Source organism: Chlorocebus sabaeus, chromosome 9, assembly GCF_047675955.1.
Source record: "Chlorocebus sabaeus isolate Y175 chromosome 9, mChlSab1.0.hap1, whole genome shotgun sequence".
NCBI lineage: Eukaryota > Metazoa > Chordata > Mammalia > Primates > Cercopithecidae > Chlorocebus > Chlorocebus sabaeus.
This window is the reverse complement of record NC_132912.1, coordinates 103,775,664-103,801,065: the sequence shown is the minus strand read 5'-3', so window position 1 is coordinate 103,801,065 and position 25,402 is coordinate 103,775,664. Positions and strand designations below refer to the sequence as shown.

Below are 25,402 nucleotides of genomic sequence, written 5' to 3'. Positions count from 1 at the left end.
CTCCTACTTCAGCCTTCCAAAGTGCTTGGGTTACAGGCAATATTTTTCCCTTGATGTAGCCCCAGTGCTGGTACATAACAAATATTTGTAGAAAGAATATGACACAGCCGGGCATCATGGCTCGTGCCTGTAATTCCCAGCTGCTCAGGAGGCTAAGACAGGAGGATCACTTGAGCCCAGGAGTTTGGGGCTGCAGTGAGCTATGAAAGTGCTACTGTCTTCCAGCCTGGGTGACAGAGCAAGATCCTGTCTCTTGAAAAAAAAAAAAAAAAGAAAGAAAGAAAGAATGAATGAATGATACATAATGGAATATATACTTGAAAATAAATGTCTATACATATACATATAACAATACACCCATATATACTTTTGCACACACATACATACATACATACAAAACCTACATGTAGGCCAGGTGTGGTGACTCACGCCTGTAATCCTAGCACTTTGGGAGGCCGAGGCGGGCAGATCACTGGAGATCAGGAGTTCGAGACCAGCCTGGCCAACATGGTGAAACCTCATCTCTACTGAAAATACAAAAAATTAGCTGGGCATGGTGATGCACACCTGTAATCCCAGCTACTTGAGAGGCTGAGGCAGGAGAATCGATGGAACCCGATTACAGTGAGCTGAGATAGCACAACTGCAATCCAGCCTGGGCGACAGAGTAAGACTCCATCTCAAAAAAAAACTACATGTATAATATGCATCTAGATGTATACATGTATACATACAATGCACACATAACTACTATGGATATATTAGATTTTACATATAGATATCATATCATATATGCTACACATACACGTGCACATTCACATATATTAAATGAATACAAATTGAAGCATCTATTTTTTTACTCAGATTTTTCCAGTCAAGTAAATTGTCTCGAGGCCCCTGGCCCAGGTCTGAGTGTCACTACCAGAATGATCCACCAGATGGCACTCCTTCGCCACTTCCTGTACTCCCAAGTTGCCAGAGATGTCGCCTCTCTCCGCTAAGGCACAAAACTTGCAGAGCCAGGTGTTCCCCAGGCGATTCCCCGCACGCCACCACCCGCACCCTCCCCCCAGCCCCCACCAGCGTGGTGAGCGTGTCCTCGGTCCCCAAGGTCTGCAGTCTTTGCCCTCTCTGAGTCGGGTTCATCTCTCCGGCTTCCAGGCTTCTTTTTGAGGGGCGCTCTCCGGCTTCGGGCTCAGTTCTGCCCAGTCCGCACATCGACCCCCCAGTCACCAGAGAGCCAGGGGCTGGGCTTCTCCAGGACACCCTCGGTTATACCAATACGGCTGCGCAACCCTTCTTTGGAGCCTTAGCGATGACGAGCAGCCAGGCGAAGCGGCCCTCCTCCTCACGACAGCCCGAGGAGGGGATCAAGGTCATTTTCAGACAGCCCCCTCTGGCTTCCTCTTCACACCCTGCCCTAGATGGAGGAGAGAGGCATGCCCAGCCCGGCTCCGCTAAAAGCAAGAAGAAGAGCCCGGCTGAGACCTGGAAGCCTCGGCTTGGGAGGGGCTGGTCCGACGGACCCTTCCTGCCCGGGTTGGTCGGGACTCCAGATCTCTGGGTAGGAGCTAGAAGAAGGAGCATTCCAGGGATTTCAAGCGGACTATACTTAAAATCTCGGAGGTGGGGGAATGTAGGGTGAGACTGAGCCTCTCCCGCCTTCAGGCCTGGGCAACTCTGGGTCGGCGCTCCTGGAACCTCAGATCTCGGGTGTGAGCAACCTAGGACACGAAACCGGGGATGGCTTGGAAGCCCGTGGGGAGGCGAAACCGGGAGTTCTGGCAGCGGCTCAGCCTCCCCCTCCTCCTCCCTTCCCCTCCCCTCCCTTCCCCCGGGAGCAGCGGGAAATTATTTATTAAAACGCCGCCCGCGCTCTCATTTATTTGCGGTGAATAATCCTCGGCATCTCAGCACGTTTATTAAACCTTTCCCGTCCCCGCGCCCGCATTACTTTAATAATAAATCGCGTGTCACTTTCCAGCGACGTTATTAAAGCGGGTCCGCTGCAGCAGCGGCGGGGTGCGGGGAGGGAGGGGGCGGTGGACAACAGTTCTCCCATTCCAGGATGTGGGGCTTGAACCAGCAGGGCGGCGGAGGGGAAAACTGAGGCTGCTAGGAGGCTGCTCCTGAACACCTACAAAGTCGGCTAACGCGATCAAGGAGTACGGATTCCCCGGGACCTGCGTGACCCTCTCTGGTGGGGTGGGCTTTTGGTGAGGAGCCTCTGCTCTGCAGGTGGACGCGGTAGGGGCTATGGGCCCGCAGAGGGCGCCTTGGAGCCCAGCTGGGCGAAGAACAAGCTAGGGGCGGATTCCCTGGCGGATGCTGGGACTCACCCCCAAGTTCCCTCTTTCAGCGCCGAGTGGATTTTGGCCACGGTGCCGAACAGCACGCCCCACCCCCGCCTACCCCTCTGATTCTGCTTCTGTGGGCGCCCTGGAATCGGCTCCCAGTATCCAACCCGCTTGCGCTGTTGTGCGCGGCTCCTGGGGCCGCCCGGCTCCAGCGTGGGTTCGGCAATAAACACTGTAGCTGGCTTAAGGACCCGGGGCAAGGCAGCAGTAGATAGAGTCGGGCGTAGCCGCGGGAGGGGCGGCCAAGCAGGACCTGGGGTTGGAGTTCCGGACCACGCCCCTCCCATGAGGCCAGGCTCCCTGCGTTGGGCCCCAGAGGACAAACTCTGACGCTGAGCCAAGGGCAGGCCCTCCCGCAGTGGCGCCAGGATCCGGGTGGAGCGCTGGCGTGTAGGAGGCTGTCGCCATCCACACAGTGTCTCGGCCTCGCTGACTTATGCTTTCATTCTCTCCGTCAATCATTAAATAAACATTGAGTCTCACCAGTGTCCCTGAGCTAGGTAAGGAGAATGAGGAAAGAGATTTGGGGACCCCAAGCCAGAGAGGACAGGTCACAATTGGGGCAGATAGGAAACAGGCTTACCATGGCTCTGGCTTCTGCAGGAAAAGGGTAGATTCCTATGGGAGCTGGGGAAGAGTATGGACCACACAGGTGACCAAACTTCTACCCTCCTCTCTCCGTGCATTCATTTTGGGGGCCTACCCACATAGGCCTGATTCCCCATTCTGGCCTGGGAAAGGGTTTGGAGTAAGATGAGCACAGAAGCAGGTAATGTATACCAGCCCCAATGGAGGGCATACTGGGAAGATAACTTCCCTCCAACCAAATGGCTCCAGCCTCCTTCCCTCAAAGGCAGGATAGGCCCAAGTTCAAACCTTCTCTCTGTACATCTGGCAGGCATGTGCTTAGAGAGCAGGCCCTGCAGCTTCTAGAAGCCAGAATTCTGTTAGTGTGGGAGGCCTCCCAGGGATATTCAGTTTTCATGTGCACATCCGCATAAACTGTCTGTGCATCTGTCTGTGCATCATTAGAAATCTTTATTGGTGCCTAGCCCTGTGCTAGGTTTTGTCCAGTACAGAGCTGTATAAGATCTGGAGCTGGCCTCACCCATCTCTCTGCACTGAACTAAGTCACGCTCTGCTGTGCTCTCTCTTGTGCAAAAGAGGGCAGACAGCAAAGGGGACTTGCAGTCAGTAGGTGCAACTGGGGCTTAGGAGAGAGGGAAAAGTTCTGGAAGATGAGTTTGGGGAAAGGGCAAACAAGCTAGGTAAACGTTGGGGACCAGGAAATAGCAAGAACCAGAGCCTGGGAGGAAGGGCAGTTAGAAGTGTGGCGGAGCAGGGCTGGATGAAGTGGAGAATCCTGGTGCCTGCACCTCCGTGTCTGCTCCAGCCCCCATCCCAGCCTGGGGAACAACCTGTTGGAGGTCCTACTGGCCAGGGCATCTCCTGCATGGGCCCCTTTATACCCCACCGGTCTTGGTCTCAGCCTCTCTCCCTAACCTCCTCCAGCTTTTGTCTCTCCCCTACCACCCTGCTACGTTAGAGTTAAATAGGCCTCCCATGATCATCCCCATGAAAGCAGTCCATGAAGGGACTCTGCTCCCCTTTCCAGGTCTTTTCAAGAGCAGGGATGAACACTATAGCTGCTCACCCACCCCCATGGGCCAGAGCTAGTAGTAATCGTCACTCTCTTGACTCTCAGCTTCCTCCTCGGGAACCAGGTTTAGTGATCGCAGCTGGGGGATGCCTGTAGAATTCAGCTGGTCTGCAAACACACATGGGCAAAGGAGAGAAAACAGGAGAGAGGGGCTGTCAGTGCCAACATAGCCCAGTCTGCGGAAGGCTATGCTTGTGTATGCACCCACATGCACACAGACACATGTACTGTTTCTTACATATTCACAGCTGGAATCCAGCACCATCCCTCCAACCCCCAGAGCTCAGGGATCCCCTTACCAGGTGTGAGCACTGTCAAGCTAGCAGGGGCCTCCACCTGACCCAGTGCATTGCGGGCAAGGCAGCGGTAGGTGCCCTCATCGCTGGGACGCACAGCCTGGATCTGCAGCCAGCCAGTCACCTCAAACCTCTGGGGTCCACCCCTAAACTGGAGCCAGGCAAGGAATCAGCGAGGTCCTTCTGGAGGGCCCTGGGCTGCCTGAGGGAAGCCTCTCCCACCGGTCTCTACCTGCACGGAGATGTGGGGGTCATCCCCTGGCAGCTGGATGTCCAAGCCATCCTTCCTCCACTCGATGGAGGCCATGGGGTAGGCAAACACCTCACAGCCAAAGATCACATCCTGCCCTGTCACATTCCAAGTGTCATATGGATGTGACACAATCTGGGGCCCTGGGGGTGAAGGTGGGAGGTCTGAGAATAGCATGGCCCAGCAAAGGCATCCAGTCTGGCAAACACATGATACACAAATTTTTGTGGACATGCTTGTGGCAGAACACAATATATGCTGAGGTAAATACATATCCATAAACACACCATGACACACACAGGTACACACAGATGTGGATGCTGGTACACACAAGGGTACCACGCAGATGTGGAGATAGATATACATGCACATGTGCACATAGGACCTCATGCAGACTCAATGCACAAACAAGCAAACACACCTACACTGTAGCTTGGCAGCCACTCTGTCCCCAACTGCTCTCCTGTCCTCATTCCACCCTCCCCAGCCTTTCCCGCAGTGCCTGTAACTAAAACCTTCCAGATACCCGTTCCCCTTTTCTAAACAGGCCCAGTTCCCAAAGGCGGAAAAGCAGCCCATTCCCTACACAGCACCCCCTGGGGGAGTCCCGTGGCAAGGCAGAGAACCTGAAGCTGGACTTGTGCAACAGGCAGGAGGCCTGCAGGAGTGCAGGAAATTGCTGGGATCCCCGCGGGGTGTTTGTTTTCTGACTGCCCCAGCCGAGCCAGACACAGAGCCGGGGCTCAGGAAGTGAAAGTTACTAAAGCTGCCAAGGAAAGCTAGAAGCCTGAATGGCCCCCAGTCCCCGGGGATAGAGAGAGAACTAGCTGAGCTTCCTGCTCCTCTTCACTAATCCCTAAACGCAGAAGAAAGGAGAGAGGTGGGGAGACTGAGTGAACAGATTGCTCTAAGAATCTGCCCAAATGAAACGTGATTGCATCTCACAGGAACCCGTTTTGCTGCCTGGACTCCACTGGTCTGGGAAAAGTGTGTGTGGACGGGGAGTTCTGAGCAAACCATAGGCTATGTGCCTGCGCCCTCAGAGGACCTGTCTCTCCCTGCCAGCCAGCTCTGGAGCTTTCACATGGTTCAGCGCATGCAGCTTGCTGACGAAGCCCGGGACCCTCACTCCACTCCACCCCTCCCCCCCCCCCCCACCTTCAGGTGGCAGCTTCTATGGACCAGTAGCGAGAGCAGGGTTTTATACTGGACTCGAGGCCTCTATGGCCTTATCTATTTTGATCTGCTGGCCAGAGACCAATGCCGTCAGGGGTCGGGGAGCAGTGCCTCTAGGAAACCTAAGTGCTGGGGTGGGGGCCCCAGGCGGTGCGTACCCGATTCGCAGGGCCCCGGGTGTGCCACAGTGAGGTTGGCAGCAGGCCGAGCGCGGGCCGCCTCCTGCAGGCGGCAGATCTGGGCGTAGGTGTGACCGTCGGACCCACAGAGCGGGCTCTGCGAGCGACAGGCACACAGAGGTTCTGGCACCTCTCCGCGGCTCAGGTCGCCGCCTGTGTCCAGCCGGCACTCAAGCTGCTCGCCGCAGTGCCCGTAGAAGTGAGCACTGGGGTCCAGGTCGCAGAGCTGGCCCTCGAGGTTGGCGCATTCCCAGCAGCAGCCGCACGCGTCGCGCACCCAGCCCGCCAGGCAACCCCGCGGCGCGGCGCACTCTTCTGGCCGGCAGGGAGCGCAGCCCTCGCCCTCCGCTAGCAGCCGCAGCCAGCCGCGCCGCAGGTAATCTGGGCCTGACGACGGCCTTGCGCCGGTCGGGAGCGGCGTCCGCACCATCAGCAGTAGCAGGAGCACAGGCAGCGCCAAGGCAGCTGCAGGCGGCGGCGGCATGGTTAGCGGGAAGCCCTGCGAGCACTCAGGGCATCAGCGCGTTCGTGGCACCCTGCCAGGAAGGGAAGCCAGGTCAGGAGGTCACAGACGGGACCTGTGCCGAAAGACCAACCTCACTGCTTCTTGTACCAAAGCATGACGCTAGCATCGCCCCCTCCCCTGCTACCAAGTAGACTCCCCCAACACATAGGCCTAGTGACCCTCTAGGGATTATCCAGTTATGGCAGTTAGCAATCAGTTGGGCTGTTCTCGGGGGTGGCTGGGAGGGAAGAAAGGTGAGGAAGGGGTGATAAGGCTCAAGCGCACGCACACCCACCACGAGCACCACTTCCGTGCACCATCCGACTCCGATCCCCGAGCATCCTTGCCCAAAGAGAATGGACGGCTCCAGAAGTAAGAATCTGTTAATGGGGGGTGGAAACAGCGGGAGCTGATGCCCCCTTGCTTATGGCCTGGGGCACAGAGTGCTCACCTAGTGTCCGGGACTAGGCCCTTCGCAGCAGCCGTGATTCGAGTCCGAAAGAAAAGGTTATGGAAATAAAGCAGGGGCGCAGTCAGCCGGGCCTGCCAGCCACCTCTGCTCCGGCCTGAGGACTTCTGAGAGAGCCCACGGACTCGGATTCAGAAAACAGCTCCTCCGCCCCCTCTCTCCGCCCCCTCTCTCCGCCCCTCGATTTAGCGCACCCGCCTTCCCACTGGTTCTAAGGCTGCCAATTTTATGTAGCCGCACGGGACCCTCCCGGGTCATTTCCCCCAGCCTGGCCCAAAGTCACAGTGCGAGCAGAGGAGCCGTAACCAGACACCGAGGCTAGGAGAGAGGAAGGGGGTGAGGACCAGAGGCGGAGAGTCGGGGTAGGAGTTTGGCTGGGAAGCTCAAAGTGTTGGCCGAACGGCTAGGCCCTGTCCCATCTGCCTTTACAGTCCCTGGCGTCGGCGAGGGCAGCTGCATAAGGGGCAGGCGGCAGGAGCTCTGGTGCCAAGTCATTTTACGTCGATGTCGGGGCGCCCCTGGAGGGCAGGACCAACCAACTTCGCCTCCCTGCAGCCCAGGGCTGGTTCCTGGGAGCGACTGCAGGCTTGCCTACCCAGCTCCCCCACCGAGGCGCTGACAGACTGGGCGCCTACATCTGCCTTCCCTCATCTGGCCTCCTCCTTCCTCCCCACATCCGGCAGGTGCTGCAACCCGCGGGTGAGCCGGGTGATTCGGGGTCGGAGCGAACCAGCGGCCGTAGGGAGAGGCGGGCTGGGCCTCCCCGGCGGGCGTCCCTCGAGTCGGGATTACAGGTTACGGTTGCGAGGCTGGCAGGGCCGGAGGCGGCCGCCACCACTGCCACCGTGGCACTTTGGGCCGGGGGCGGGGAGGAGAGCATTCCTGGGGGCCCGCCCGCCAAACCCGGGTCGGGCAGGCCCCTCCCCGGACGGCCCCAAGCGGCTCAGAGAAGCCGCGGCGCAGTCCAGCTTGCTGGGGGCGGGGGACAGAAATAGCAATCGGCGGCCGGCGAGGGGGCGGCACTTAGCCAGGCTCCGCCCACAAGGCCTGGCTGTGGTGCCCGCTCGCCTGCGCGGGATCGACTCCGCATGCGCACTGGAGCCCTGGACTCCGGCACTCTCCCTTCGGAGAGCGCCCCTGAGTTGGGCCAACCCCATTCATTCAGGGGCTCCCGAGTCACGTAGGCGCCATCCCTGGCCAGAGGGGTTCTGAGGAGGGGGGCAAGGGCAGACACTCTCTCCGGGTCTCAAATTCGAAAGAGGGACTAGAAGGGAACTTCACGCGTGGCCTCGCAACTGTCGCGAGAATCAGAACAGGAAATCTACAAACCGTGAACACTAAGAGCCCGCGGATTTTAAACAGGAAAAAGAAAGGGCGGAGCCAGCTCTGGCGGATAGTTGTGAGTAATCCGTGGTCCTTGGCCTAAGTGTCCACCTGGGGCAGAAGGGGAACTGTCAGAGAGCTGCCGGAAACCGTGAAAAAGACCAGAGACAGGGACTTGTGGGGCTGACGAATGGAGTCAACCAAGGAGAGGTCTCTGGCTCTAACAAAACACCTTGGGGACGGAGCTCCTTGTCCGGGATACAGAGCAGAAACAAGTCCGGGATCTCTTAATGAATTGCTGCCGGCTTCTAAGGCCTGGAGCCGATATTTCAACAACAAACTCCACAGACCTGGAAACTCTTCACTTATCCCACTATTGTAGACAGTTGCTTACTTTCAGTCTTTCCTATGCTCTAAGCTTCTGGTAGTAGCAATCGTGCCTAACTCACTACTGTATCTTGTGAACCTAGCCCCGAGCCAGATGGCACGGCAAATTCTTGGTAAATATTTGTGGATTAAATGTGAAAGACTGCCTGAGTGTTTAACCTGGATTTTCTGAGTCGCTGATGGAGAACAGTAGATAGACGGGGAACCAGCGCCCTCTGGTGGACTTGTGGTTAGTGACGAGAACATCCTGAAACCGTGCATCCAGGTAGGCACAAAGATAATAAAAGGGGATCCGCCGTTATTAAGTAGAGATTTTGTTCCTGTAAAACCCTACATACCGTAAAAATACTTTTAGAAGGGAGTTTTTTGAATAGGACACAACTTGAGAGTTTAGATACATTCCCCGATCCTCAGCATCCCATACTTAATCCGTCAAGGCTCCAAAACTTTCGGTAACACCTATGCGCATCGTAAATAGTAAAGAGATAGCAAATGATTTTGCGTATTTATACTTTGAAAACGTTTACTCGGTTTTGTGCAAAACGGGCCAAAGGGAAGGGATTCTCTAGCCTAGATGATGTGAATACTGCTAGGGAGAGGAGCCAGGTGGCAGCATCCTTTGCATTTAATGAGGGAGACTAGATCCAGATGGGCAGGGTGACGTTGAAATTTGTTGAATAATAGATGGTCCCGCCTCTTTTTTCCCCTTTTCCTCTAGACGCTTGTACTGAAGAAGGAATAAGGTATAGAATGTAGTTTTCTTTCCACCGTGAAACCCTGTGTTCACAAGATTATCATACGTTCACTTTCAGTCACTGACACATGAAATAACTGCAATATAATGACAGAATGATGAGCTGGAGTGTGGTGGTGCACACCTGTAGTCCCAGCTATTTGGAAGGCTGAGGCAATAGGATCCCTTGAGCTCAAGGGTTCGAGAGACCATGTCTTTTTAAAAATACAATTTTAGGGCCAGGCATGGTGGCTCACACCTCTTAATCCCAGCACTTTGGGAGTCAGAGGCAGGCGGATCACCTGAGGTCAGGAGCTGGAGAGCAGCTTGGCCGATATGGTGAAACCCCCGTCTCTACTAAAAATACAAAAATTAGCCGGGCGTGGTGGTGCACGCCTGTAATCCTAGCTACTCAGGAGGCTGAGACAGGAGAATCGCTTGAACCTGGGAGGCAAAGGTTGCAGTGAGCCCAGATCACGCCACTGTACTCCAGCCTGGGCGACAGAGCAAGACTCCCTCTAAAAAAAAAGAAAGAAATGAAAGAAATAAAAAATACAATTTTAAGTGGCTCAAGCCTGTAATCCCAGCACTTTGGGAGGCCGAGACGGGCGGATCACGAGGTCAGGAGATCGAGACCATCCTGGCTAACACAGTGAAACCCCGTCTCTACTAAAAATACAAAAAACTAGCCGGGCGTAGTGGCGGGCGCCTGTAGTCCTAGCTACTCAGGAGGCTGAGGCAGGAGAATGGCGTAAACCTGGGAGGCGGAGCTTGCAGTGAGCTGAGATCCGGCCACTGCACTCCACCCTGGGCGACAGAGCAAGACTCCGTCTCAAAAATATAAAATAAATAAAATAAAATAAATAAAATAAAATAAAATAAAAGCCCTGTACAGATGAACAACAGAAGATGAAACAAGGCATACAGAGTCATTGTTTAATTTGGTAAAAAAAAAAAAAAAAAAAGAGAGAGAAATTACTTCAAAGGACCCACATATTTTAACCTGTCACTTCATGAACCCTGTTTTGACACAGCTGGTGAAAATAGTAGAGTTGCAACTTTGAGGAAGAAGCAGGAGTGAAATAAATGGTCCATGTTGACCTATTAGAGACCGATACAGAGAAATTGTGCTTCCTGTGAATATTAGAATAGGTTGAGTCGGGAATAAAAAAAAGGCTAAACATAGATAATTAAAATGGAATACCTTGTAGCTGCCAACTATGACAAATAGGTAAACTCAAAATAACATATGTAGGAAACAAAGTGAAAAGTACATGTGGAAAAATAAGGTTAAGAGAAAAGAAGTATATGCATACTGATCACAACTGTATGTATATTTATCATCTATATCATCAATAAACACCCTAAGAGAATTTGGAATGAGGCTAACGGTTGAGTGTAATACTCACTACTCCTTTATTTTATAAGTTATTTTTCCTTTTTTTTTTTTTTTTTTGAGACAGAGTCTAGCTTTGTCGCCCAGGCTGGAGTGCAGTGGCACAGTCTCAGCTCACTGCAACCTCGGCCTCCCAGGTTCAAGTGATTCTCCTGCCTCAGCCTCCTGAGTAGCCACCTGGCTTATTTATTTATTTATTTATTTATTTATTTATTTATTTTTAAGTAGAGACAGGGTTTTGCCATGTTGGCCAGGCTGGTCTTAAACTCCTGACCTCAAGTGATCTGCTCACCTTGGCTTCCTGATAGAGGCTATTTTTATAGGTAAAATAGAATGTGAAGATAAATGTAGCAAAGCTGGGACGGCGGGGTAAAAAGATTGGCTGGGCATGGTGGTTCATGCCTGTAATCCCAGCACTTTGGGAGACCAAGGTGGGCGGATCACCTGAGGTCAGGAGTTCGAGACCAGCCTGGCCAACATGGGGAACCCCATCTCTACTAAAAATACAAAAATTAGCTGGGTATGGTGGTGCATGCCTATAATCCCAGCTACTTGGGAGGCTGAAACAGTAGAATGGCTTGAACCCAGGGGGCGGAGTTGCAGTGAGCTGAGATCGTGCCACTACACGCCAACCTGGGTGACAGAGCAAAACTTCATCTAAAAAAACACAACAAGAAAAGAAAAAAGGAAAACATAATTCAGCTACAAGTAATGTTACAAAATGAAGACTGGAATAGCTGGGAACTGGCTCTCTGGAATACCTACGCCCTGGGCGACAGAGCAAGTTAAGGCAAGTTAAATAAGCTTCAGGACATCTAGAAGCAATCAGGCCTCAGTCTACCTTCCTATATCTCAAAAGGCAGTCCCTCTCCCCAACACCCACCTTCAGTATCCCATTGACCCTTGAGATGGTGATTATAGCTCCATCCAACCTGATGACTTGGCCAAATGTTATACTGATAAACTTAGAAAATATGCTTAAATCATTCTACATGTAGATTCTTTCTACATTTCTTTTTCTTTCTTTCTTTCTTTTTTTTTTTTTTTGAGACAGAGTTTCACTCTTGTTGCCCAGGCTGGAGTGCAATGGCACAATCTCGGCTCACTGCAACCTCCACTTTCTGTGTTCAAGCGATTCTCCTGCCTCAGCCTCCCATGTAGCTGGGATTATAGGCGTGCACCACCACGCTAGGCTAATTTTGTATGTTTAGCAGAGACAGTGTTTCACCATGTTGGTCAGGCTGGTCTTGAACTGACCTCAAGTGATCCACCCACCTCGGCCTCGCAAAGTGCTGGGATTACAGGCGTGAGCCACCGCGCCCGGCCCTTTCTACATTTTTTGTTCTCATTTTGTTTTTAACTTAATTTCATTATGAAGTATAACAGACAAGCAGAAAAGTGCACAAAGTAGACATATGGTTAAATTAATTATTACTGAATGAACACTTACGTGATCATCATCCAGGTCAAGAAACAGAACATTGCCAACACCCGCAGAAGCCCCCATCATGCCCCCTCCACAATAATTTCCCTCCTCTTCTCCCTAGATAACCTTTTTGTTTGTTTGTTTGGTTGGTTGGTTGGTTCGTTTGTTTTTGTTGAGACATGGTCTTTCTCTGTTGCCCAGGCTAGAGTGCAGTGGCGTGATCATGGTTTGCTGCAGTCTCAAACTCCTGGGCTCAAAGGATCCTTCCACCTCAGCCTCCCAAGTAACTGGGACTACAGGCACACCACCACACCTGGCTAATTTTTTTATTTTTATTTTTGCAGAGACAAGGTCTTACTATGTTATCCAGGCTGGTGTGGAACTCCTGACCTCAAGCAGTCTTCCCACCTCAGCCTCCCAAATTGCTGGGATTATAGATGTAAACCACTGTGCCTGGCCAATAACCACTTTTAACTCTATACTTTAATTTTACCTGGTTTTGAAATTTATGTAAATTGGGACATGCCTAGGATCGGAATTACTGCTTCATGTGATATGCATATTCAACATTAGTAGATTTTCTTTTCCTTCCTTCCTTCCTTCCTTCCTTCCTTCCTTCCTTTCCTTCCTTTCTTTTCTTTCCTTTCTTTTCTTTTTTCTTCCCTTCCCCCTTCCTCCTTTCCTTTCCTTCCCCCTTCCTTTCCCCTTCCTTCCCCCTTCCTTCCCCCTTCCTTTCCCTTCCTTTTCCTTTCTTTCCTTTCCTTTCCCTACCTTTCCCTCCCCTCCCCTCCCCCTCCCCTCCCCTTCCCCTCCCCTTCCCCTCCCCTCCCCTTCCCCTCCCCTCCCCCTCCCCTCCCCTCCCCTCCCCTTCCCCTCCCCTTCCCCTCCCCTCCCCTTCCCCTCCCCTTTCCCTCCCTTTCCTCTCCCTTTCTTTTTCTTTTTCTTTTTTGTTTTTTGAGACAGGGTCTCACTCTGTCTCCCAGGCTGGAGTACGGTGATGTGACTGAAGTACAAACCCCATAGCAGATGTAGTCAGTGCCTCACTCGTATACCCTTGGCTCACACCAAAGGTTACCTGCAGATAGTTCCTTTACGATCCGGTGGGTCTGTCTGTCTGTCTGAGGGAGTTCTTTAGCCCCTAGAGTGAGCTCGGCTGACGTGCAGGGCAGGCTGGAAATGCCATGGAGGTAACAACTCGGGATCAAACCACATCCCGTGAGAAAAAACACTGGAGGACAGATAATCCTGTTCCTTTCCCTTCAGTGGGGTAATTTTGAGGTGTGTTCTCCACGGTTTTGCAGAAGGCTTAGAGAGACTTGAGTCACAGTTGCCCTCAGTGGTAACCTGCTCATTCATGCATCCTTTATTTGGTTTTCGTCCCCTCTCTGACTTCCCTTCTCCTTCACTGTGTTTTCTGGGATAAACTCCCAAATAAACTACTTGTACCAAAATCCTTGCCTCGGGATCTGCTTTCTGGGAAACCAAAACCTAAGACAACCCCTGTAGAGGGAGGAGGCCATCTTCCTGAGTGCCCCATCAAGACCATAGGGACCAGGGAGAGATATTAGACCCCAGCACCACATTGTGACAATATCTTTGCTCACATCGCATTTTATTTCCTTCCTTTTTGTTTTTTTCTTTTTGATATAGAGTCTTTTTCTGTGGCCATGACTAGTCTCGAACTCGTGACCTCAGGTGATCTGCCTGCCTCGGCCTTCCAAAGTGCTGGGATTATAGGCATGAGCCACCACACCCAGCCTGGATGTCCCACGTTCAACCTTTTCTCTTGAGAAATAACAGAGTCTAGTGTTGGCTTCTGTGGAGTGTTGGGACTCCCCTCAGCTGACCAGTTCACTGAAACTAAGGAAGAACCTGACAAATGTATGCTCAGAACTCCAAGCAAGAAACAGTGGTGGCTTCCTCAGGGCTGGTGGGAAATAAAAGGACTAATTAGCTAGGAACTACTTGGCTTTTAAGCAGCCAAACCACATGGAGAATCTCAGGTCCCAGTAGAGCATCAGTATATGATTCATAGAATGCTGTGCATGTTTAAAAGTTCATAAGCATTACATGTCAACATACTCAGCCCACCGAAATCCAGAACTTTTTGTGCCTTTTCTATCATTTTCCCCAAGGGTAAGGTACAAGAAGAGAGGTAGCAAAATGTGGCAATCAAATCACGGGACCAGGAGCAGTGGCTCATGCCTGTAATCCTAGTGCTTTGGGAGGCCAAGGCAAGAGGATCACTTGAGGCCAAGTGCCTTGGGAACATAAGGATACCCTGCCTCTACCCCCTCCCCAAATAGCTTAGCATGGTAGCATGCACCTATAGTTACAGCTACTTGGGAGGCTGAGATGGGAGGATCGCTTGAGCCCAGGAGTTCAAGGCTGCAGTGAACCACAATTGTGCCACTGCACTTCAACCTGGGTGACAAAGCAAGACCCCATCTCCAAAAACAAAACAAAACAAAACAAAACAAAAAAGCGGCAATCAGGAGAACTTCCCAATAAACCTGCTGGATCTGTCCCCCAGTGTGGGGGATACAGGTGGGAAATTTGTTGAGTAGAATCATATAGAAGTTGATGAACTAAAAAAGTATGTACAATTTTGGGGCTCTAAATTGGGGGTTAAGATCCCCTGGGTCCTGGGACTTTTTGACTTGCTGTCACACTCCCCTCAACAACTCTTTTTTTTTTTTTTTTTTTTTTGAAAGGGTCTTTCTCCATCTCCCAGACTGGAGTGCAGTGGCACAATCAGAGCTCACTGCAGCCTTGACCTTCTGGGCTTAAGCAATCCTCGTGCCTTAGCCTCCTAAGTAGCTGGGACCACAGCCACTTGTCACACACCTAGCTACTTTTAAAAAATTATTTGTAGAAACGAAGTCTTGCTGTATTGCTCAGGCTGAACTCAAACTCCTGGGCTCAGGTAATCCTCCCACCTCAGCCTCCCAAAGTGCTAGGATTACCAGGGCATGCCACCACACCTGGCCTAACATTTTTGTTTTGTTTGGAGACGGAGTTTCACTTTGTCACCCAGGCTGGAGTGCAGTGGCACCATCTTAGCTCAGGGCAACCTTCATCTCCCAGGTTTGAGCAAATCTCATGTCTCAGTCTCCTGAGTAGTTGGGATTACAGGTGCACACCACCATGCCCAGCTAATTTTTTGTGTTTTAGTAGAGACAGGGTTTTACCATGTTGCCCAGGCTGGTCTCAAACTCCTAAGCTCAGGCAATCTGCCTGCCTCAGCCTCCCAAAGTGCAAGGAGTACAGGCATGAGTCACTGTGCCTGGCGCCTGGCCTAACATTTTTGAAAGTGTGGATGTATCACAAGAGACAAAGCTGCTGTGACCCAGGTCTTATGCTTCTGGAGCTACCAAGTGCAAACAGTGGCCCAGCCACTAGGCACTATCTGTGATGGGCAACATGTATGGTAGGTGGCAGCTAGAGGCCCCACAGTCTAGGAAGGGCCTCCTAGAAGTTTTTATTTTGACTTAGAATCAAGGCTTTCAGTCTCAGCTTTGTCAGCAGCTGAGACCCATCTGAACCAAGGTTTCTTCTGAGAAACAAGGGTAAATTTGGACTTCAGGCATGTCATATTTGGCATGGTGTTTTTAAGTTTTTACTCTAACATTGAGACATTTTATATAAAAGTCCAGAATTTGGGGCCAGAATTGTCAGGCCAGGATGTTCAGAGAGGCTTTGAGGAGAACCCCCAGCTGCTCCTAGTGCTAGGATAGAGAGGTGGGAGGGGTAAGGTAAGAAAAGCCAGAGCTGATATCCAAGCTGCTGATGCTGTCAGATTGTTTTGAAAACAAAAAAGCAGTGGGGAATCTGGTCTACCCAGCAACAATTGAAGGAGAGTACTGGCTGCTGCTTTAAATAGGACTGCCCCCCTCCAGCTCAACACAATCCCAACCTAGTGTGCTTCCCTCATTTAAGATTCCTGACTGCTCTTTTGTAACCTTTGAGTTCATGTTCCTTGAACTAGATGGTTCCTTCAGCTCTAACATGCAATAATAATAACAAGCCAGGCACGGTGGCTCATGCTTATAATCTCTGCACTTTGGGAGGCTGAGGTGGGAGGATCTTTTGAGCCCCAGAGTTCAAGATCAGCCTTGGAAACATAGTGAAACCCCCATCTCTACAAAAAGTAAAAAATTAGCTGGGTGTGGTGGCACATACCTGTAGTCCCAGCTACTAGGGAGGCTAAGGATGGAGGATGATCACTTGAGCCCAGGAGTTGAGGCTGCAGTGAGCTATGATGGTGCCACTACACTGCAGCCTGGGTGACAGAGCGAGACCCTGTGTCAAAATAATTATAATAATGATGATAACGACAACAATAATAGCTATCATTTATCAGTGCGACAGGCCCTATGGCAAACAATTTACGTATGTTAACTTGTTTCAGACTTACAAAACCGTGTTGGGTAGGATTATTAGAAGAGAAAGCTGAGTTTCAGACCTGTAGGGAAGTTTGCACAGTGTCACTGACCAGTAAGCAACACAGCTAAGACTTGAACCTGGAGCTGCCTAGGTCCAAGGCATGATTCTAACATCACACTATCCTGCCACTATTAGTGTATCTTTGTCAGCCTAACTTCATTGCAGCTGGAGCCAGAACAGCAGAAAGTGTTTTATAAATGTAAACACCCCATATTCAGGGGCCAAGCTGTGGAAATGCAGGCGAATGTGTGCCCAGATGGCAGGAGATCAGGAGGTAGGGAGATGATGGGGAAATCGCAGGTCACAACATCTGGGCACCTGAGGCTCAAAGTGCTTCAGGGTTGGCCTCAAGAGAAGACAAGAAAGATGAGGTGGGGGGAGGAGAGGGGAAGCCAGAATGTTTGAGAGTCCTTGGGGAGAACCTCCAGGTGTTCCTCCTGCTCAGACAGGCGGGTGGGAAGTGAGAGAAGCGAGCGCTGATGACTGAGCTGCTGGGGTTGGCAGGAACCTAACTGACTCGGTGGTTGGAGCGGGGGAGTGAGGCTAATGGGAATCAGGAGGCTCTCTGAGCCCCAGGGCCTAGTCCTCCTCATTCTTGCTCCCCTCTCCTTGCCTCAGTGGTCTGTGGTGACCAGCCAGGTTCCTTTGCAAGAAACAGCCCAGCAACCTTACAGGGGAAAAAATTGAGTCCTGCTTAGGTACAGAAACACAGCAACTTACCTAAGGTCTTGGGGCACCCGCCCGGGGCAGTGCATCGAGTTGGGACGTGAGAAGAGGAAAGGGCTTGTCCAGAGGCGCGTGGTTCCACAGCCCATAAGGTTGGGGGTGGCCCGAACCTGAAGCGGAGCCTTGGCCAGCATCCTGCAACCAAAGCCTGAAGCGCCCCCCGGTGGGGACCGAGAGCGCTGCAGGCAGGTGGCGGCGCGGGTCAGGCGGGAGGGCGGAGGGAGCTCCCGCTACGTGGAGAACGAGGTGCGCCCCCTTCCCACCTGCGCGAGGGCACCCTGCCCGGGGGAGGAAAGGCAGGAGTCCGAGGCGGGTCGGATTCCCAGCCAGCTCCCTCCTCACAGGAGGCGGCCCATTATCCGGCGTCGTTAAAGAGCAATTAGATGGAAATTAAGCCGAGAACAAGTATTGATTATCTCATTAAGGCCGGGGGAGCCCGCTCAGTCGGGGAGAGTTTACCGCCGCTCACCCCATTATCTGCAAGGTGAAAGCCTGCGGTCATCAAAACCCAGTGATGTATCGATCTTGCCCCCATCCCCAGACCCATTCCACCCCTCCCCCCTAGAGTAACTGGGTTCTAGAGAGGTGACACCAGGGGTGTGATGAGCTGGAGGAAGAGCTCAGGCCCCTACTGTCTCTGTTAGCACTTTCTCTTTAGTTCCCTTTATTTCTTCAGTTTCTAGTCTCAGATTTCTTCTTTTTTTTTCTTTCTTTTTTTTTTTTTTTTTTTAAATATTGAGTCTCGCTCTGTTGCCCAGGCTAGAGTGCAATGGCGCGATCTCGGCTCACGGAAACGTCCGTCTCCCGGGTTCAAGCGATTCTCCTGTCTCAGCCTCCCGAATAACTAGGATCACAGGCATGTGCCACCACACCCGGCTAATTTTTGTGTTTTTAGTAGAGACAGGGTTTCACCATGTTGACCAGGATGGTCTCCAACTCCTGACCTCAGATGATCCTCCCGCCTTGGTCTCCCAAAGTTCTGGGATTACAGGCGTGAGCCACCGAGTCCGGCCCAAATTTCTTCTGATGGTGGGGAAGGAGGAAAACCAGAGACAGTTCACATCTCTCTGAGATTGGAGAAAGAGGACTTCTGTGGTTTTACATCCAAGGAAGAGAAACCGGAGTTGAGACATAATGGAAAGAATTTGCCCCTGTTGACACACGGTACAGGGCACCCCTGGGCCCTGAACTCCTTACCTCCCAGGAGCGGCTGAGTTCTGGGTCACCATCATCGCCAAAGGAAGAGATTCCTAGGACAACCCCACAGGCTCTCCAAAGCCCAGCAACTTCAGAAGTCAGAGGGGGATTCCTTGGGGTCCCTGATGGTGTGATCTTTGTAGAAAAATCATAGTGTCCAAGAGGAAAGTTTTCATCCTGGCTTTAACTGGCTGTGTGACCTCCTGCAAGCCAGGCCACAGAGTCCTCAAAAGAACGGGACCAGAAGAGCCCCAAGGCTCCAGTCCAAGTTCCTAGCTCCCTGCTGGCAGGCACTGGGGATGCGGCTGTGCTCTGCTCCACGTGCCCTCAGGAGCTCATGGTCCCAAAGGGGAAAAGACGCTGAACTGACATCATGGAAATCAATGTTACAGTTATAATAGGAGTTAGAAGAAAGAGTGCAGGTGCTGTGAGGAAGTGTAAGCTGCAAGGAGGCTTGCACAGGAAGCAGATATTCCAATAAACACACAGGGGACAAGCCTGTTGCCCACTCATTCATTCAACACACAATTACTGAATGCACATCAGAGCCCCTGGTGAGCAAAACTATGGTGTCTTCCCCCTGGAACCCACAGTCCAGTGAGGGAGACAGACATCAATGATATATATAATCGCCCGATAATTGCCGCACAAATAAAGGCAAAAGCACAAATACGGTAGGTATGCTGAAAAGTATGACGGGGCGCACGGAGCGAGAATAAGAGAACTGAATTGAGGGAGGGCGGGGGCCAAGGAAGCCTGTCCGAAAAAGCGATGGTCAGCCATCATTTAAGGTTGGAAGTCCTTAAATCGAGGCAGCAGGAAAGCTGGAGGAGTCCCCTGGAGAGGGCGAGCTCTTCTTCCCCCAAGTGCCAAGACTCTGCCTTGCCTTCGAGCGCTCCCAGGTCGGCGACGCAGCAGAGAACACTGACACTCGCAATCCCATTGCTGGACTCACCTGAGAGCCTCAGGTGAGCGGGCGAGTGGTAGGGGGAGCTGAAAGGAAGGCGGAGCGGAGGGACAGCAGCGGCAGGTGGTGCGCCCAGCCCGCGCCGGGTTGGCTCGCGCGGAGCGAGCGCCGCCGCCGCAGTATCTGGGCTCATCTCCCTGCCCCGGAGCCGGGCAACTATTAATCTTGGTTGACGGTTTCTAATGTCCTGGTTGGGAGGTGGGGAGTGCGGCCCAGTCCGCCCTAAAGGTAGAAGTGGTTAATGGGCCTCTTCATCACCGCCAGGAGCCGGTCCCTGGCGGAGCGCGAGGGGCGCTGCAGCAGGTGAGACGCGGAGCTGGCGGAGACCCTTAATGAAGCAGCCCGGGCTGGGGCGGACTGAGAGGGAAGCTGGGGGAGGGAGGCGGTTCCAGGGGTGAGAGGTAGGTTCGTCCGCCCCAACAGCCCAGCTTTGGTTGTGTGGAGTAGAAGAGCTCACCTGGGCGCCCTTTACCTGAGGGGGCCTTCTGAAGGCGCAGTGCTGGGGTAGGATGCTGAGTTAGGCCTGCCTAGATATGGATCTTTTCAAAGGTGACACGAGTTGGGCTGGATTGGGGTGGGGGGGGGCGGTCCGAGAACCCGGGTCGTCCTGCAGTAAGCGAGGACCAGACACAAAGTGGGTGCTCTGAAATGTTTGCTGACCTGCAAGACCTGTGCCTCACCTGTGCAGGGGAGAGATGTTAGGCTCAAGTGAGAATTTCGGGACCTGCCGACCCCAGTGATCAATAGCGTCCTGTCTTTTTACAGTCGCTCCCCTTCCTTCTCTGTGACTCAGTTTCCCCTTTGAGGCGGGTTTTTAAGCTCCCCAGCCCTCCAACTCCCAAGCCCGTCCCCTCCTCCAGCATAAGCTAGCGGGACCTGTCCCTAACCCCGTCCTCTCAATGCAGTCACCACTACCCTCGCCCCCATCCTGGCCCAAACTGCTGGGAGAGAAGAGGTGGTCCCACCCAGCCGTGGTGGCGCCACTCCAAGGCCCTCCGCTGGGACCCGCTGCCTCCCGGAGCCCGGGCTTCTCTGCGGGCTTGGCTGTCTCTCGTTTGCTGTCAGCTTCTCTCCCGCCCCCTCCCGCCTCCAGCCGCATCAGAAATATATTGTATACTCACCTAATCCTGTTCAATTACAGCATAATAAAACACATAATAAAAACCTAATTCATTTTGCTCCTGCGCCCCCAGTCTCCCAGCGTGTTCTTGCTCGGGATTAAAAATTTGTCTTCGTGTTTGTGGCACGCAGTCCCAACGCCTCCACATATTTAATGTATGAGCTGGGGCCCGCGAGCTCTGCGGTCTTGGAGCCAGGACGGCGCCTGCCAGTCACCTGAGGATGCTGGCAGGAAAGAAGGAGGGGTGTGGACCTGCGTGGGGCCCCAGCAGTGCCCACTCCCTTCCTTTTCCTGGATGAGGCGCTTGAAGGCCCCCAGGTCTCCAGTGGCAGGGGGAGACAGCACATCCTTCCCGTCCAGCAGACCCGGGGTAGCTGCCAGTAGTCACATCTTGGAGCAGGTCCTTGGGAATCGAGTTTGGGGAAAGAGACTCGGCCTACCTGGTGCCGCTCCGCGGGAGGTACAGAGTAGAACCACAAAGAGGGGCCCCTCTATCCTCAGCCTCCATTCCCTCCTCTGCCTCTGACCTTCTGAGATGGCTTGGCCTGGCCTGGCCAGTGAAGCTCTGCCTTCCCTGCCTGGACCACCGTGCCCAGTCCCGATGGATTCCCTAACACCCTCTGATTACATTGTGAACAACCTTGAATTGCTAAAATAAGGTTAGAACTTCCCACCAATAAGGGAAAATTTCCTACAAAGACACAGTACCTGGTAGGTTTACAGAGGGCAGGTCTGAGACCCAAATACAGCCCAGTGATATTCCTTTGTTTTCTTTTCTTTCTCTCCCTTTCTCTCCTCTCTTTCTCTTTCTTTTTCTTTCTCTCTCTTTTTCTCTTTCCTTTTTCTTTCTTTTGACAGGCTCTCACTCTCTTGTCCAGGCTGGAGTGCAATGACATAACTCACTGTAACCTCGAACTCCTGGGTTCAAGTGATTCTCCTGCCTCGGCCTCCTAAGTAGCTATGATTACAGCACATGCCACCATACCCAGCTAGTTAAAAAAAATTTTTTTTTTTGTAGAGATGGGGTCTTGCTATGTTCCCCAGGCTGGTCTTGAACTTCTGGGCTCAAACCATCCTCCCACCTTGGCCTCCCAAAGTGTTGGGATTACAAGTGTGAGCCACCATGCCTGGCCTGTATTCCTTCATTTCTTCCTTCATTTATTTAGGACAAAAGTTCTCAAACTTTCTACATCTATAGAACCCTTAGTTTTTCAGTAATTTTTTCACAGCACCTTAAGCCAAAAGAAATAGCTAACAGCCGGGCATGGTGGCTCATGCCTGTAATCCCAGCACTTTGGGAGACTGAGGTGGGTGGATCACTTGGGGCCAGGAGTTCAAGACCAGCCAGGCCAACATGGTGAAACCCTAAAAATACAACTTTTTTTTTCTACTAAGAATACAAAAATTAGCCAGGCATGCTAGTGGGTGCCTGTGGTTCCACCTACTTAGGAAGCTGAGGCAGGAAGATCACTTGAGCCTGGGAGGCAGGGTTGCAGTGAGCTGAGGTTGCACCACTGCACTCCAGCCTGGGCAGCAGAGCAAGACTCCATCAAAAAAAAAGAAAAAAAAAAGAGAAGGAAAGGGAGAGGAGGGAGGGGGAGGGAGAGGGCTTAGCTAACAGTTTTCTTCAAGTACTTAGGTCCAAACAACTTAAGTATTGACATCCTAACAACTTTGTAGCTGTCTGAAAAACTAATACACATAAATTGGAAGAAAAAAATAATATTTTTATTTCATTCTTAACCCCAATTACTTACTGATGGGATGCAAGTGCCTGTTGGGTTCTGTGTAACTTCTCAGGACTTGGAATCACCTTGGACACTGTCACTCTCATTTTGTGTTCCACATTGACTTTTGTATAGTTCTTTGTATTACAGTAACCATCAAAAGCCCAGTGATGCTGGGCACGGTAGCTCACGCCTGTAATTCAGCACTTTGGGAGGCCGAGATGGGTGGATCACCTGAGGTCGGGAGTTTGAGACCAGCCTGACCAACATAGGGAAACCCCGTCTCTTCTAAAAATAAAAATTAGCCGGACATGGTGGCACGTGCCTGTAATCCTAGCTACTTGGGAGGCGGAGGCAGGAGAATCGCTTGAACCTGGGAGGCAGAGGTAGCGGTGAGCCAAGATTGCAACATTGTATTCCAGCCTGGGCAAAAAGAGTGAGACTCCATCTCAAAAAAAAAAAAAAAAAGAGAGAGAGAAAGAAAAGATCATTAGCAGTGATGAACAAATCTAGCAGAATGAACCACACTCAGACAACTTGAGAATTTGGAAAGTAATGCTGCCAGGTAGAGCGCAGGGTGATGTTTTACCTGATACCATCACTGACCAGCATCACCATCCCACCCTACTGTGCCTTGGTGCCTTGGAAAGAAGGTCATGAAAATGAAACTATATCACTAAGTACAAGCAACACAGCTGTGGGACCATTCTCTAGGAACTGGACAACAGTACGATGAAGATGTCTCCCTTCCAGCCTGCCTTAAGCCATAGCAGTTTGGTGCCAGCCCCAAGAAGCTGCAGATGTGAAGGGTAGGTCAGCCCCACAGGGAACTGCCAAAGGAAATAGGCATTGGCTTGTGCAGGGAAAGAGATAAACAACAGACTTGGAGAGAGTGGCTCTGATTACATATGAGACACTCTCTCCAACACCCCATTCCCTGCATTGGAAACTCCTAGAGCTCTGACAAGAGAAGAGGGAGGGAGGAGCTGAGCTTTTCCTTCGTCTTGCTGGCTATAATAAGTAGGGGACAAGCTTCACTTCCTCAGGGAACTTTTCAAGCCATGTTATCCCCAAGATTCTGATACGCCTCCCTGGGAGGACATGCTTCTCCATCCTCCAAGCTGAAAATCACTAAAGCTGTGAGCCATCATTTGTTTTGAAGGTGTCACATTTTTACATTTGTTGAGGTATAAAACAGATTGAGAACCATTGTGTTTATGACCTGAGATCAATATATGAGTGGGATTGGGTGGGATTTAGGGCACATTTGGATTCCTCATTCATTTATTCAGCAAACAAGTATTGAGTGCCTACTGTGGATAAGGCATTATTGTAGATGCTGTGGGCATTTAAAAGGCAATATATGAATTGGTGTTTAATGGGTATATACTTTCAGATTTGCAAGAGAAAGTTCTAGAGCCTGTTTCGCAACAATGTGAAAAAATATATATGTGTGTGTGTGTGTGTGTGTACATTTTTTTTTTTTTTTTTGAGACAGGGTCTCCCTATATGGCCCAGGCAGGTCTCAAACTCCTTGGCTCAAGGGATCCTCCGGCCTTGGCCTCCCAAAATGCTAGGATGACAGGCGTGAGCCACCACACCCAGCCAACAATGTGAATATAGTTATTATTGTACACTTAAAAATGGCTAAGATGGTACATAGCATGTTATGTGTTTTTTACTACAATTTTAAAGTGAAGATATGGCACCTGCCCTCGGTGGGCTTTCATTTAAACTGGAAAGAAACATCTATATAAGGCCAGTAATACATGTAAATACCAATCAGGGTGATTCCCAGTTCACAGCAATTGCCCTGCTTTGGTTACAGCCTCAGCGTCAGAAGTAAACCTGAATGTCCAATGTCCTTGCATGTTGACCCTGACCCCTGGCCACCTCCTTGGGGTACACAACTGATCTAAGCTATTCCAGTTTTTGAAACTTGGAGAAAGCAGAGATAATTCTGTTATAAAATGTTCTTAAGGGTTTTGTTTTGCAGAAATTTCTGTACCTCGCTTCCCAGATGGGGTTATGTTACATAGATTTTCCGGTAAAAGTATTAGGTTGGTGCAAAAGTGATTGCGGTTTTTGGCAATACAAGGCCTCTTTTCAAGGGGATTGCCGTGCCCATAAACTCCAGCTGCTGACACCCTCACAACTAGCTTTGTCCTTTCCAGTCCTGTTATTAACCTCCATCTCTAGGTATGAAAACTATAGCAGAATCTTTCCAATATCTCCCCCTATTTAGTGAAGCTAGCCACAATTATTTTCTGTCGGTTTCAACAAGATAATCTCAAAACCCAAACCAAAGTGTTCCTTTTGGTAAATAAAAATTGTCAATTGATGAGGACTTGCTGGTGATTGAGGAGGGGAAGTCGGAAGGAAAATAACATAGCTGGTTAATTTATAGGTTAACATAGCAAACTCTTGCCCCATAAGCAAGCACTTCAGCCTCAAGGAGCTTTTCGTTTATTAAAGGCATGGGGTTATTTTCCTACTGGAGGTTTTGGATATGGGGTTGTGTGTGTAGTCCAAGCTATGCAGGGTTCCTCCCGCCTTCTCCAGGTCGTTATTCATTTGCAAACATTGCTGGTCTGAGAAGAGGAAAGAGGAAGCTACCGGAGGCTGTGGCCTGCAGCAGAGGCTGCTTTTGTCTGGCAGCCTGAGCTGGGACTGGAGCCTAGGAGAGCCCCAATGAGGGAAAAGATGTGTATAAAGGAAGAGAGAAGAGAGCATCTTAGGAAACTCCCCCTCTGGGGATGATAGAGCTGAATCAAGATTCCTCCCCAATTCCTAGCAAACAGTTGTCCTTCATGCCTTTCGGGCACGCGCTGTGTACCTGCAGGTGGAAGGGTAGCTTCTCTGTCCACCCAACCGCCCATTTCTACCCAGCGCCGGCCACAGAACCACAATTAAGAGTTCAGCGAACGTTTCCTGGACTGTTAGGCGCAAGGGTGGAGAGAGGGAAAGGAGGAGGGCGGCGCCGGAGAAAGAGCCAACAGCCTCAGAGGCAGCTGAAAAAATCCGGGCTTGGGATCCAGGAGGAGAGTCCTCGCGTGATTCCT

At 51.5% G+C, this 25,402-nt stretch overlaps 2 protein-coding genes across 9 annotated transcripts in view; one reads left to right on the top strand and one right to left on the bottom strand.

Annotated features, from left to right (window-relative positions):
* Positions 1–839: 839 nt before the first annotated feature.
* Positions 840–7,926, bottom strand: KAZALD1 (Kazal type serine peptidase inhibitor domain 1). 7 transcript variants are annotated; one of them, XR_005244212.2, is made up of 6 exons: positions 6,875–7,926; positions 5,898–6,454; positions 4,546–4,706; positions 4,317–4,464; positions 2,413–4,125; positions 840–1,724 (listed from the first exon to the last, which is right to left on the bottom strand). XR_005244212.2 is itself a non-coding variant. In XM_073019286.1 (6 exons), exons 3-6 carry the CDS (start codon positions 6,400–6,402, stop codon positions 4,031–4,033), a joined length of 909 nt encoding a protein of 302 aa, XP_072875387.1. In that variant the 5' UTR covers positions 6,403–6,454; positions 6,719–6,803; positions 7,488–7,926; the 3' UTR covers positions 840–4,030. The 7 variants fall into 7 exon arrangements, 6 of the variants coding, with proteins under 6 accessions (XP_072875387.1, XP_037865404.1, XP_037865402.1 ...); XM_073019286.1 differs by adding an exon at positions 6,719–6,803 and having other exon boundaries at positions 840–4,125; positions 7,488–7,926; XM_038009476.2 differs by adding an exon at positions 6,719–6,803 and having other exon boundaries at positions 840–4,125; positions 7,623–7,926.
* A 50-nt stretch (positions 7,927–7,976) lies between these two features.
* Positions 7,977–25,402, top strand: part of PDZD7 (PDZ domain containing 7) — a 51,118-nt gene continuing 33,692 nt past the window's right edge. For both annotated transcript variants that reach the window (XM_073019279.1, XM_073019280.1), the window contains exon 1: positions 7,977–8,867. The gene's annotated coding sequence lies outside the window, so the exon portion shown is untranslated. The remainder of the gene's footprint in view (positions 8,868–25,402) is intronic.

Bases quoted from the DNA above. Each gene is read 5' to 3' on its own strand.
- KAZALD1 (XM_038009474.2), bottom strand. From the start codon at position 6,402: ATGCCGCCGCCGCCTGCAGCTGCCTTGGCGCTGCCTGTGCTCCTGCTA. The intron at 4,707-5,897 runs GTACGCACCGCC...CTTCACCCCCAG, and splicing joins CCCGGGGCCCTGCGAATCGG to GGCCCCAGATTGTGTCACAT. The intron at 4,465-4,545 runs GTAGAGACCGGT...GCCTGGCTCCAG, and splicing joins ACCCCCACATCTCCGTGCAG to TTTAGGGGTGGACCCCAGAG.